We start from the raw sequence: 13,971 nt of genomic DNA on the forward strand, positions 1-13,971 counted from the left end.
TATCCCTGCTGGATCTTGCCACCGTGGGGTCAACATGGAACACTGTATGATAATAGAGCAAGTATTGCTTTAATTTGGACATATGTTTGACACCGCTGTGGGGAAAAAAGTGCATTCACAGACTCCCCTATTGAAAAGGCTGTTCAGTCTGACCTTATTTGACTCAAGTAAGGTACAATGGTTGATGAGAACAGACATGGTCATTTGGAGCAAACGTCATGTCAGTAGATTGTCTTTTTTGGCATCAATATGGAAGTCATCATGTAGAGCTAGTGGGAGAGAAGAGATAAGGGGTGGATCGGGGAGGACCTCCAGTGGGGCAAAGCCTTCATTAGTGCACAGCAGGACAGCATGGGAAATACGGGGCATCCCCAGGAGCAAACGGGCAAATGGGAAGGATTAGCAGCTAAAAAGTTTCATGTTTTCAGAGTCAATATTTGGGACTTTTGTTATTATGACCTCCCGTGCCTGAAACAGAAGGCCGCATTTCTTTCTTATTAATTGTGAAGCTTTAGCTCCAGCACCTTTCGTGAGCCCGAACAGGATAAGGGGTGTTGAAAATGGACGAATACATGGATAATTGAGAAGCTGTATGTAAGGTTGCTAGCGATCCTTTTTTTTGGTCCTTAACCATGCCAAAATGTTTAAAAAGACTCCTACCCCCTCCGCCCCAAGAATGGACCCCCGATGAAGGGGGCCATCTTTCATCTAAGACGCTGGCAGATTTATGATATGTCCAGCTGAGTGGAAGATTCTTATTCGATCCAAAGGGTCGAAGAAGATAGAAGGCAATCAATCAGTGACTGTGGGTGCAGGTAACCAAAACAATTTCATTTTTGTTGAGGAACTGTGAGTATATTTTGCGCATTCGTTACTAAGAAAAAGTGATGAAAAAAAAAGTCAGCCCGTCAAACGTCCTGCCTTCTTTGAGCTTTGATGTATTGTATTGCATTAGCATGTTCTAAATGTGCGTTGTGAGTTTGGCATCCTCTCTGATTATCAGGACAGATGCCTGGTGGAAATACTTCACTAATTTGTTTCCCAAAGCCCGAGAATCAATTCAATACACGTTGGCTTCAAAGTACTGCTGGATCAACACCTTGATAGGATAGAAGTGTCATTTGCACCATGTTATCCCTGTAATCCTCTGTTTAGTGGATTCACGCCATTCTTATTCTAACGCCCACAGCTTCCCTTCCGGCTTGTTCCCAAGTAAAGCAATATTCCGTAGTTTGACATGGAAAAAGAACAACAACACAATACTTAATGTTTAAACATTTATTCAAAGACTGAGGCAGCACTGTCGATTGTTTATATCAATGACAAGTTCATATAAATAGATGCAAAAGTGCAAACATGATGGCAATTCAGATATTGGCCCTTATTTAGGAGATTGTGACACAAGCTTGTTTTATTTGGGTCCACGGCGTCTGCGTCCGAGGGCGTGACCTTCCGTCGCTTCCCTCCTGGCGCAGACGTGTTTCACCTTGACTTGCGAGCAGTTGTCACAGTTCACCTTGCAGCACCAGTGGAACTTACAGTTACAACTGGTCACCACCTCTGCACGCCTCTCTTCCACACTCAGGCCGCACTCGTGGCACAGCCTGCGGCAGCTTCTCCTCTCCCAATGTGTCAGACCCTCGCCATGCTGCACGCACTCTCGGCCCTCCGTGCCATACAGGCCAAGAGTGATGTTTCTCTTGCAGTAATCTGGGGAATCCTCCAGGTAGATGAGTTCGGTCTGGGGGACACTGCCAAATGCGTCAGCAATGGCCCCGCGGCTCTCTGCGCTGTTACCCGCCCTTTTGCGCTTTTTGTCGATGTCCAGTTTTTGGGCTTGACTGTGCTTGGCCTTTAAATAATCGCCAATTTCTCTGAAGTCAGACAACTGTGCCCAACACGTTTGGACGCTGCAGCTCTCAGACATGCCGTGACATCTGCAGATGCGCTTCATGGTCGCCTTCACGGCCTGTTGGAACACAAGCAAGAATATTTCCTTGACATAATTCTCTCTTTAGTTTCCTGCATCTTACTGACAAAGTTTGTAGACATTTTTATGTTAACATTTAACATTCAAGAGTGTCGATATCCACATTTTTAAGCTACCCTCGATTTTTAATTTAATTACTGTCTTGCAATGATTGTTTTATTATGTTTATGCTCTGCTGCTTTTTTACATCCTTTTGAGACCAGAGGGAAACATTATTCAGTCAGTCAGTCAGTCAGTCAGTCAGTCAGTCAGTCAGTCAGTCAGTCAGTCAGTCAGTCAGTCAGTCAGTCAGTCAGTCAGTCAGTCAGTCAGTCAGTCAGTCAGCCAGTCAGCCAGTCAGTCAGTCAATCAGTACTTTTTAGGGTGGCGCAAATAAAAGTAAAAGTCTAGTAATGACACGAATTTGATGCACAATTTGTCTTCGCGGGCCACATAAAATGATGTGGCGGGCCGTATCTGGCCCCGGGGCCTTGAGTTTGACACCTGTGCTCTAGTGATAGTCCCATCAGACATGTGAGAGAAATTTCAATTTATCAGTCATTGTATTTGGACTATCTAATCTGTCTCGGTGTGAGAATGCTTACAAGACGTCCAGCTTCATTGTTGTGCAAGTTGACAACAGCTCTTGAGTCCTGACCAGTCTCTTGCGCATCCACATACTCCTTGGAAATCTTCTCCCCGAAATCCACGTTATCACTGCAGCCGCCCCACAGCCAGCCTTGCCCGCCTATATACACACAAAGCATAAGAACAGGGGGGTTGCCATGTATTTCTTTTTAACCAGTGGGATGCAGTTAATTAGAACAGTCCAATAGTGTATATCATTTTTTAATATGGTCTTACCGATTTTGCCATTCCTCGAGACATCACAGCCACAGTTGTCAAGGTCTCCCATACTGCAGTTCCTGGACAGAATGTACATGACTCCTGCAGCACTGATAGCATGGACAAATGATGTCTCCCTGGTGGCTGCAAATGAACAAAAGTGCATAAGTATTCAAATGACTTATTTTTTCAAGACGAGTTCGCAGTGAATACCACATAAACATATTGTACAGTTTAACGCTCAAGCACGCTGAATGTGTTCATGTGTGTGTGTGTGTGTGTATGTGTGTATGTGTATAGGGGGGGTGGGGGGTGGGGGTTACGTGTGCATTTCCTCTTTCTATACATTACAGTAATCCGCGATGTAGTGAAGCCGCGATAAACGAAACGCGAAGTAGCGAGGGATCACTGTATGTGATTCCACATTTAGAATCACGTAGGTTACCCACCGCGTCTCAATCCCTTTAGCTGGACAGCGCTGTCCGGACAGTTCCATCTGTCCCACGTAAACTGGTGTTTGCACTCCTCGATGCCACTCTGCGTGCCAGCCTGGACGCTTTTGGCATAAGTAAGATAAGCCTAGGAAGAAGGCATGTGTTCATTATTTGTGCTAAAATGTCCCCTCAGCGTTCACGTTTCATTTATCATTTACCTTGGATCCCGTCATCAAAAAGTTACCAGCAATCCTGAAAAGAAATTAACAATATTATTGTCCCGCTCTCAGAGTACAAACAAGTTAAATTTTTTATTCACTTACCAAGTGTGTCCCGGAGAAATTCTGCATAGAAAAAATAGCAGAAGCCGCTGCAAGTGCACCATTTTGACCGACTGGCGATCAGCAAACTTATTTTGAACCCGCGCTCTGCAATTTAAGTAGGGAATAAGCTGGGCCTCTGTGCCTTTACCCCCAAGCAGTCAAAAACCTGATTGGATAACGGATTTAGGAAACGCCTTTCGGCTATGCGCACTTCAATGGCCGGTATTAGAGGTGATAGTTATTTAACTTCCAAAGCTGCATGACACCATGATGCGAGTGAGACCAGCTTGTTACAAACCAGACGTCTTTATTTTATATAAAAATATTTTGTTAAGTACATTTAATGTACAATATCACAGTTTGAAACCAATTTTGATCAGGTATCCTCAAGCACAATTGCGGTGTATGAAGTTATTTGTACTGTAATTGGTATTTAAAATCCAGTTTATGATATGAAGTGCAATTAGCATAATTGCATAATTAGCAGCATGCAAATTATTAGGTCATGAAAATGCACCCCGTGCAGCACAAAGCTGCCCATTAATGTCCACGCGGACGGTGTTTACGTTTTGCTTTGTTGTGTGATTTTCTGGCACTTCCCTTGCGTGCACAGTAATATTTGGTCACCACCTGTGTGCATTTGTCACATTTAACCGTGCAGCACCAATGGAATTTGCAATTACAGCTGCTGACAACTTCATGGTGCTTCTTTGCCACCCGGAGTCCGCATTCGTAGCACAGCCTGCGACAGCTTTTTCTTTCCCACAGTGGTAAGCTTTTGTCCCCCTTGAGGCATTCCCGTCCCTCTGTGCCATCGTAGCCTAGGCTCTGGTTCCTGACGCAGTAGTCCGGGGAATCCTCAAAGAAAATGAGCTCCGTCCGTGGGATGTTGCGGAATGCCTGCGTAATAGTGCCCCTGTTGTCTGCGCTGTTGCCAGCCCTCATAGGCTTCTTGTCGACTTCCAACTTCTTGGCTTGGGAATGCTTAATTTTCAGGTAGGTGCCCACCTCTCTGAAGTCGGCTAGTTGCATCCAACACGTTTGGATGCTGCAGCTTCCAGACACTCCATGGCATTTGCAAGCTCGCTTCATCGTAGCTTTGATCGCCTACAAGAAGACGGAATGATCATAAACCAGAAAGAGAATATTCAAACCTTAAGAATCTGAGTTTGTAATTGAATGCCTCACTAGTCTCCCAGCCTCATTGTTATGGAGGTTAACTGCAGCGCGAAAGTCGTGACCATCTTCCAAGTCATCCACAAACTGTTTGGAGATCTTCTCTCCAAAGGCCACGTTATCGCTACAGCCTCCCCAAATCCACCCTCTGCCTCCTGAACAGGAAAAACAAATTAGTTTGTATTACACCATTAAATGAAAAAAAAAAACGTATATATATATATATATATATATATATATATATAAATGTTTGATGGTGCCAAACCTGTCTGTCCTATTCTGGAATCATCACAACCGCAGTTGTCAAAGTCTCCCATGCTGCAGTTCTTGGTGAGTGTATACATCACTCCTGCAGCACTGATGGCATGGACAAATGATGTCTCTTTTGTTGCTACTAGAAATCAAAACCAAAATTAGACTTTGCAAATATGGATGGTACCCCGTGCGTAATGTGTGCGTAAAATACAACCGTGTCCCGTGTATTGAGTGCTTAAAATGCTTTTTAATTTCTTCCGGTGGGAAAGTTTAGCTCTATTTGTGACTTTTTGTCGGTGTGTTCAATTTTGATTATGTCAATAAACTAAGCGCAAAGTGACAGAATCGGTGACGTTATAATTTGTGGACGGTACTGCGTGCTCGGTGCCGTTTGCCATTGCTTGTTTGACTTGCAGAAATTTAAGAACTATTTCTTACCATTTCGATGGCCGTTATGTGAGGACAGCTGAAGCATACTCTGTGGACAGTTCCATATGTCCCATGCAAACTGGTGCTTGCACTCTTGTATTCCATTCTGCGCACCCACTTGCACACTACTAGCGTAGGTAAGATAAGCCTTGAGAGATGCAGCCAAATGCGTGATCATTTATATTAGTTATCTCATGAAATAAACTTTTTATTGCACAAATCGATGCGTGGTGTGTTTACCTTAGGACCAGTCATGAGGAAATTATTCGCCGTCCTATCAAAGGAAGAGTCCAAGAATAATCAAAATTAATCCAAATTCGAATGCCAGCAAACACAAGGTTTAAAGTAGGTCCACGAAAAAGTAGAAATGACAAACCAAGTTGATGCAGACTGCACAATCCAACTCGTGTAGAGAACCATCCCAATAAGAAGCGTCTTGCAGCCTCCCATGACCGGAGTGCAAATTCCTGTTTATTGGAGTCCCAGATGAGAGTCGCAAAGAATGAAGTGGTCCACTAAAGGTGTACCCCAACCTCCACACTGATTTTATTTATATGGTGGTGGGTCCTTTGATTGAAAGATTTGTCGAACAAGTAACGCTCCACTGTGAAAAAGACGACAATGATGGTCCCGACCAGTAGACAAATAGGAGCCGTCCGCGCATAAGTGCACTTCAAAGCGAGAACGCAGACACTTCAGCAGCCCCTCATGAATTCACCTGCATCGATCCAATCCCCTTTTCCCAACAAGTAACAACATGTAAGTCATTTATAGTAATACCTCATTAAATCCCGATATCCTTTAACAGAGCCATCGCGAATATTTAGCGCACTATTTGAAATAACGGGTGATAATTCTTAGCCGCTCCCTTTTTTCTTTCTTTTTTTACTTTATTTTTTGGGAAATGGCACCAGTGTCCCACAGGGCACAGGGTGACGACAAAGCCATAAAGTCCTGCAGGAGCTAAGCCCATATAGTCATGTAAATATCTTCTTCACACATCGCCGACATTGGCATCTTGGTGATAATAGGATAATAGATGTTTCCTTCAGAAACAACCTGGTGTGAAAATTGTCTGGAATTTACAATAAGGGTATAAAAATCCATGAGAGAGAAACATGCAGGGTGAGCTTTGAGTTGGAATGGTATATTTTTTCCCCTTCCACGTGTCAAAATAAATGTATAGAAATGTAATTCTCCTCTGGTTATTTTCCTGATTTAGCCTATAATTATTGCAGTCAGTCATTAAAATTAATCTCATCAGTTTCTGTCCAGTTTCCTTAGCGTTATTCGCCAGTATCGTGACTAACATCAGGTTTCAACAAAATGCTCTACTTGTCTAAATCCCCAAATAAACCACTCAAAATCTCCTACAACAACAACACACTCAGCGAGTAGAACAATGGATGGACGATCGGACGAGAACATGAACGCTATAGAATAGATAAGTAAGTGAGGATAATCCCTATAATTAGATATCGCCCGCAACAATCATCATGCAAAATGACTGAAACCCAGCCACCCCGGGCCTGGATAGGATATAATACGTGCCAATTTAAATCTCGCGGTCATAATGTCTTAATTAAGGGAGCTCTTATACATTTTAATGGGTTAACATTCAAACAATGGTCTTAACACGCGGGCGTGGTTGCCATCGAAAGTATGCTGACGAATCTCGTGGGCAATTGTGACAACAACAACACAATCAATACGATTACTACCACTTCTACTGTTAAAAAATATACTAATAACATGTCGTGCCTTTCAGAGCCACCTCTAAATGGCTTCATCAAGATCATCATCATCATCAGCAGTAGTATATTATATTAGATGTTTAAGTTTGTGCTGTAGCAGTTTAGAACATTTATTTATTTATTTATTTATTTATTTATTTATTTATTTATTTATTTATTTATTTATTTATTGGTAGCACTTGTAGTAGTAGTATTTTGAAATTGTAGTTTTATTGGATTTTGCATGTTCTCCGCATGCATGTGTATGCTCTGGTACTCTAATTTCCTCCCACATTTCAAAAACGAGCATGGCAGGTTAATTGTGCACTCTAAATGAAAGTGTGATTGTGAATCGTTGTTTGTCTATGTGTGTCCTGCAATTGGCTAGCAACACCAGTTAAAGACCAAATTTTAAGGTGGTCATATATCTTTTATGAGCGTGGAGAGCGGACACAGTGTGGCAGGAGGACGAGGCTGTGACTGACATAAACAAAAGCGGGGCACTGACCAAGGTGCTAGGAGAGCACAATAAGAGAGTGACAATAACATTAAAAGTTTGTATTCAAGCCTAAAAAAAAAACAATGCGGCTCAGCCTCACCCCAGGCTCTAGCTCGTGGCCCCCAGGTAAATTGAGTTTGAGACCCTTGCTGTACATAGAATACGCTACATACAATGTACAGTCACTATCTGAAATGAGGCATAATTACTTGATCATCACTCTCCTGGAAGAAAGTATGCCTTATTCAGTACAAGAGCTAGCTATATGAGAAACTGAAATATTAGTGCTCTGAACTCACTTTCAAAGTGGTATTAGTGGCAAAAAAAAAAATATATTATGGTGGTGGTAGTGTTACACTGTTGTCGAACAGGTGAGCAACACGGTTAGGGATGTTTCTAACATTTTGTACTCACTCATAGCTAAATTGAATAACCTACAGCTGGTAGCACAATGGAGTCCAAATGAAAATGATCAGTTTCATAAGTGACTTGACTTCTACATTTATACCATTGACTGAAATTGTTATTTTGTAAAGGCCTGATAATACCTTGTACAATGTGCCATATTAGTGCATATGTAAAATAATATCCCCAGTGAGTGAGTGTATTATGTAATCATTCATACGTGATTTTTTTTTATGTGAGTGTTTGTTGCCCGACCAGCAAGTGCTGGTCAGTGTGCACAGTGTGTTCTTTTTATTTTTCTTGCATTCTAGTATACTTAGAGGAGACTGACAAAAAACACATGATCATTAGGTTCTGCATCTTGATATTTATTTCAAAATGAAAAGTAAAAAAAAAAATATTAAGAAAACATTCTTAATGGTTTGGCTCCAATGGTTCTCTCCAATGTTTTTTTTCTTTTTTTTTTTTCTTTAGGAGACCTCCCCATCCCCTCATTGTCTGGGTACCTGCCTCCTGATGCTACATCACAACACCACTCCCCAGTTTGGCAATATAGGTGAGCTGTTAGCTATAAGCTAACAGAGTAAGACAGGCAACCAGGCTAACCCTTTTCTCTCAAGTAGTAAAGAGAACCCATGAAAGGATAAAAGCCTCGGGAGCTCAGGAGGACCCTATTTGAAGACCGAAGTCGAAGATTTGAGTGGTGTGATAATTAAAAGAAAGTGCATTTTGCTGTGGCATCCCAGCTTCTTTTCTTCATGTGCTTAGCAGTCAAGGTGTGGCATCTCCTTTTCTCTCTTGCTCAATAGCTGCAAAAAGGGGCAGAAAAATTGTCAGCATCAGATGACGAGGCGGGAGAGTTCATTCAGTTCATTATTTTCATCACATGTTTTTTGACACGGTGGTGCAATGAACAGAAACTATGAGGCGCTTTGTTTCGGAGAATAGCGGGAGACTCACTCTCTTTGGTGGGTAGAGGATTTTTTTCTTTTGTCTCCGTCTTCTTCAGCTTTGTCTTGTCAAAACGGGAAATCTCAGTCATATCAGGCTTGTCAGACATTTTGACTGTAGACAAAAAAACATAAATCACCTTAGCATTTGACCGATAAAGCATCCAGTCAAATATTGAAATCGTTTCATTTCTTAAATCTCATATTGTTTTTAAAGATTATCACAAGAACTGTGAAATGTGTCACTGGCTTTGAATGATTCAACTATGAGCATCAGAAGTGGTTGCCTGTGAAGGGAGTGGCTTTGTGCAGCTATCACATTGACGCCCGAGTAGAAGCTGCTTCTACATAATGCACGTGCCCAGTTTTATGCAACTGGGCATTCTTTCCCTTGCCTCTGTCTTTCATCGAATGAGGCTGAAGTCTTTGTTCTGTCCTTCTGCATCCACCCCTGCAGCCTCGTGGTGCTCGACTGCAGTCATTTTCTTGACCTACCCCTCAGCTCTAACATGTCCTTCGACCCAGTCACGCTTGTGCCAACCCTACTGCATCGTCACTAAGGCTGCCGGATAATTCCATCAAGTAGAAAATGGTCTCGTAACATGACCAGATGTTTTAATGATTAGTGTCAAAGCCATTTGGATCATGACTCTAATGATAGCTACACCCAACTCTGCCAAACCCTTATCAGTACAATTAACTAATTACCCAAACACTAATCCCCATTGGCACTTCATCAGCATGTGCACAACTATCCCTTTTCACATTTTCTTCCACTTGCTGCCATCAGCAGGCTGCCTCCGGTGCTCCAGCCACACCCCAATCCTTTGTCTGATTCCCAGTGACAAGCAGCCGTAAAGACCACCACTGACACACAGATGTGAGAAACATGCTGGAAAAAATACAATGAACTTTCCTTACCGATGTTGCACGCGAACAGCGGGCTCAAATCCACTGGAGGAGATGAGAGGATATGGAAGGGTAGCGTTAGAGCGGGAGAAGGGAGCTTGAGTGTATCTGCCGGTGTGTGCACTCTTGCCTGTATCCAGGGTGGGTATTAAAGGGGGGGAGGTAACGGAGAGAGAGACAGAGGAGAGAGAATGACTAAGAGCTTAGTCAGTCTTCCTCTTGGTCATCAATATTTAAGCTCATATGGATGAAAGACAAGAATTCTGTGATGCTTGGCCCATAAATGAATGTAATATCTTTGTATATTTTAACTTTGAACAATGTAACAAGTACAGGCTTTCTTGTCTAATTTAAATTGTTCTGAAAGTCATTCCTCTCGTATACTGTATGTTACACAACGACTATGGTCACTGTTGGTAGAGCTAAGACCGGTGGATTACATTCATTGGAACACAGAATAATACGTCACAGTACAAAATACTGCATTAGACAAGCAAACACAATGAAATCACTCATTGGTAGCCACAATAATTTAAAGATAAGGTCAACCCCCAAAAGACCTTTACAATAATATGATTAGTCTAAATACGGCATTCTGATTAATATTGTGTTTATGGAATACGAATTTTGCAACACATTTCCACCGTTTTTAACCATCTCAGGGGTCGGCCATTGCCACTTGCTGTCGACTGAAAATGACATCACAGTTGCCAGGTCTAAAGTCACAACCAATTACAGCTAAGGGGGCAGCAATTTTGCTACTTGCTGTTGATTAAAAATGACCGCAGCCAATCACGGCTTTTTATTTCATGGTTGACTTCCCCACTGTAAATCTATTAATTTGAGTCAATGGTTTTTGGGTGTGGCTTGACAATCAAAGCAAATAATAATAATTATTATTAATAATATTATTAATATTAATATTATTATTTTCCTTTGTTCTACAACTTGATTTTGAATGTGTCATTTGTAGTAGATCTTTAAAAATGGAGTCTGTTAGAGTTGATCATGGTGTCTAATTTGAGGGACATTCGTCACATCCTTGATTTAGAGTCTGATCAAGCAGCTCTTGATTACATCAGACTTTAATAGAACAGGGATGATGAGAAGCTCTGATGCTGAGCTCATGAAACATGAGTTTCCCTTCCTAAATGTTCCCTGAGGCACACTGCATCGATTTGTTGCCAGTTAAAGAGGACACTTGCCGTATATATCAGCCAATCACACAATAGAGATGGTGAAGATGAGTCAACATGAACCTCACCTCTGAGCCAGGCCAATACGTACTATGTGCATGCTATTTTGGTCCCATTTACTAGATGCACTTGGGAATGCATTCTACAACAGTGCCTTCGTGTGGTCATAAACAGTAACAGTAGGGTACGCCTTAAAAAAGCTGCCTGACTACAGTTGCTGGTCCATAACAAGATCAGGAACTGACCCATTTTCTCAAGTTTCCATTCATGACATTAGACATTGATGACATTAGCTGACATTTGACAAAACAATTGCGCAATCCCATTGTTCTCTTTGAATGACATTCATGTCATCCCTTCCATAAAAGTCTCATCACTTAAATGTAACCACACCCCCTATATAAATGGAACCTCAGTTCTAATATAAATTTTGCCATTTTGGATAACAAAGATATTCATTGTGTTTTATTTTCAACTATACTCATAATCCCAAACTTAGAAACTTGTTGCTGTAGTTGTGATGCACACTGACACCACTCTATAACTATTTCCCAGTCAGTGCTGATGTGAATGTGCGTGTAAATGACTGTATCAATGTGCCCAATGGTGACTGGTAGCAAGTCCAGGGTGTATTCTGCCTTTCGCCTGAAGTCAGCTGGGAATCCTGTGATACTTTAATTGAGTTTACGCAATTATATTTTGTCAAGTGGTTGCACTATTTCATGAATTAAAATCATATGGATCCAGAATTTTAAACACTTCAAAATGTATCTGGAACCAGATGATATTATTTGGTGCACCCACTAGACAAAATATAACGTTGCGTAAATTCAGCACATCAGTTTTTTCAATGCTCCAAGCGACTTTGAACATTATAATCAGTGAAACAAATGTAAATGCATATCATGGACGCAAACTCACATTTATTCATATGGGCAATTGCGACTCTACAATAAACCCTAATATGAATATTTTGGGAATGTGAGAAGAAGCCTCACTACCCAGAGAAAACACACTCAAGTAGTTAAGGTATTGATGCAAACCTCAAATAGGGGGTCCAAGATTAGATTCAGATCGAGTGTGAGGCAGACATGCTAAGTAAAAGGTCTACCATGCAACCTTAGATTACATTTCATAACATTTCAAACAAAAAAGACATTCATTTGTGCCTATGGACATGGTTGAGTGCTTTTCACAGGCTTAAATAAACAGAAACGTCTGACCACTGGAACCGTAGTAAGTACAGTATATTCAAGTTGGTAACTTTTCTTCTTCTTTGTCTGGCTTTGAGGAGGTGTGCCAGGGCCAACCACAATTAGCCATGTTGGAGACACAAACTCAATGTGAGTGTCCCCCTCTACCATCGTATGACAACAGCAAATGGTACACACTGGTCTGACATTAAAGTTCAACCAGCACCTCTTCCTCAAGACAACTTGAAGTATCTTAATATTATCAATATTTTTTCTGACTCAAGATAGGATTAGTTCAAAGTTCAAGTATCCCCCTGCTATAATACCCCTTGATTGAAATGACCAAGATGGTTTCAAGTTTCTACAGGGCTTGCCCATGAGCTGATCATTTATTTGTGTGTTGTAGTAGGGAGACATGGAAAACATGCAGGAAACCAGAACCCGATGACCAGGATTGAAGATATCTGTAATAGAAGATCATCAATTTGTTCTGTCTGCCTCTATAAATTGTCATAGATAGATGAACGAATATAGCTTATATGTAAAAAAATAATAATTCTTGGGCCAATGAAGTGAAATTTGATCATTTCTCCTGGCACGCAAGAGCTAATCTGCCCCAGCAGTGGCACAGTGGTTGAAAATTACTCATCTATCTATCCTTCTATGGAGTTTCACTTTTTGGAGGCTGGTCGGGTCCAGATACCCTGCAAATAGCAAGAATCAAATGTACGTATACAAATGCATATTGTAGCAATATATTGCTTTTCTTTTTATGAGTATAAATGATAGAGCATTTCAAAAGTAATTAAAAGTATTCAAGTTAAGTTACTTTAAAATTATGGACCTTGGATTACATTACAAACCACCTTTTTTTTTAACAGTTAACTAGTAAACTGTACTGGAATATGTTATAAAATTACCTATCCGAACCCTGGTTTTTAACATCATGAACTGGAAAACTCAAGTGGGAACCAAGTGATGAGGCAATTTTTGAAAGTTTTACCAAACAGAGAAGTTTGATTCCATCTTGCAAGCAAAGACCAAAATGATGCTGAATAAATTATAATTATATCCTGTTTTAGCATCGTAAGAGTGTTACTGCGACTTTTCAACACTGTACCTGAACTTTTAACACTGGCGGATTCAAAATAAGTGTTAAATTTTTATTCCATTGATAGTCAATGCAAGATGAAGCCATGTGGTTTAGCTGCATTTTCATAGCTTTCGCTTGGCAAGTCATCTATGACGTACAACATAAAAAGACGACTGATGAGAACGGTGAGATACAAATCAGGGATTTAGTTCCTATTTTCTTTGCAAAATATTTGACCTTCTAAATGGATCTCAGCCTTCCTATTAACCTTTATGTTTGAAATGTTAACAGATTTGATGGTTCCTGACTGACAAAGGTCAATGAATGATCTGGCAGGTCGGTCTGACACTATAGCTTGTTGACGGAAAATAATATTCTAGTGAAGCACAGGGTGTATCAAGTCTGTCTCGATAATGATGTGAGAATGTCAAGATAGTAAATGCGAAGTACAGCACCGCTGCAATGTACTTCATATTTAAGGTTTGGTGTATAAATAGCCAGAAGATGGCAGCATCAGGCCTTTTATGTTCATAAAAACTCAACCAGGGTAACAATTTCAGC

At 41.1% G+C, this 13,971-nt stretch overlaps 3 protein-coding genes across 3 annotated transcripts; all 3 read right to left on the reverse strand.

Annotated features, from left to right (window-relative positions):
- Nucleotides 1-1,341: 1,341 nt before the first annotated feature.
- Nucleotides 1,342-3,688, reverse strand: LOC148404109 (protein Wnt-8a-like). The gene is made up of 6 exons (XM_088391210.1): nt 3,573-3,688; nt 3,468-3,501; nt 3,265-3,394; nt 2,834-2,959; nt 2,575-2,717; nt 1,342-1,969 (listed from the first exon to the last, which is right to left on the reverse strand). Exons 1-6 carry the CDS (start codon nt 3,632-3,634, stop codon nt 1,412-1,414), a joined length of 1,053 nt encoding a protein of 350 aa, XP_088247336.1. The 5' UTR covers nt 3,635-3,688; the 3' UTR covers nt 1,342-1,411.
- Nucleotides 3,689-4,019: 331 nt separating this feature from the next.
- On the reverse strand, nt 4,020-6,391 carry LOC148404110 (protein Wnt-8a-like). The gene is made up of 6 exons (XM_088375244.1): nt 5,809-6,391; nt 5,673-5,706; nt 5,442-5,580; nt 5,014-5,142; nt 4,761-4,903; nt 4,020-4,679 (listed from the first exon to the last, which is right to left on the reverse strand). The coding sequence occupies exons 1-6, from the start codon at nt 5,880-5,882 to the stop codon at nt 4,113-4,115; spliced, it is 1,086 nt and encodes a 361-aa protein (XP_088231370.1). The 5' UTR covers nt 5,883-6,391; the 3' UTR covers nt 4,020-4,112.
- A 2,025-nt stretch (nt 6,392-8,416) lies between these two features.
- On the reverse strand, nt 8,417-10,092 carry tmsb2 (thymosin beta 2). Its single transcript, XM_088373611.1, has 3 exons — nt 9,941-10,092; nt 9,030-9,134; nt 8,417-8,878 (listed from the first exon to the last, which is right to left on the reverse strand). The coding sequence occupies exons 2-3, from the start codon at nt 9,127-9,129 to the stop codon at nt 8,841-8,843; spliced, it is 138 nt and encodes a 45-aa protein (XP_088229737.1). The 5' UTR covers nt 9,130-9,134; nt 9,941-10,092; the 3' UTR covers nt 8,417-8,840.
- Between the last annotated feature and the right edge of the window lie 3,879 nt (nt 10,093-13,971).

Source organism: Syngnathus floridae, chromosome 1 (genome assembly GCF_059516105.1).
Source record: "Syngnathus floridae isolate MCC-2025c chromosome 1, RoL_Sflo_1.0, whole genome shotgun sequence".
Taxonomy (NCBI): domain Eukaryota; kingdom Metazoa; phylum Chordata; class Actinopteri; order Syngnathiformes; family Syngnathidae; genus Syngnathus; species Syngnathus floridae.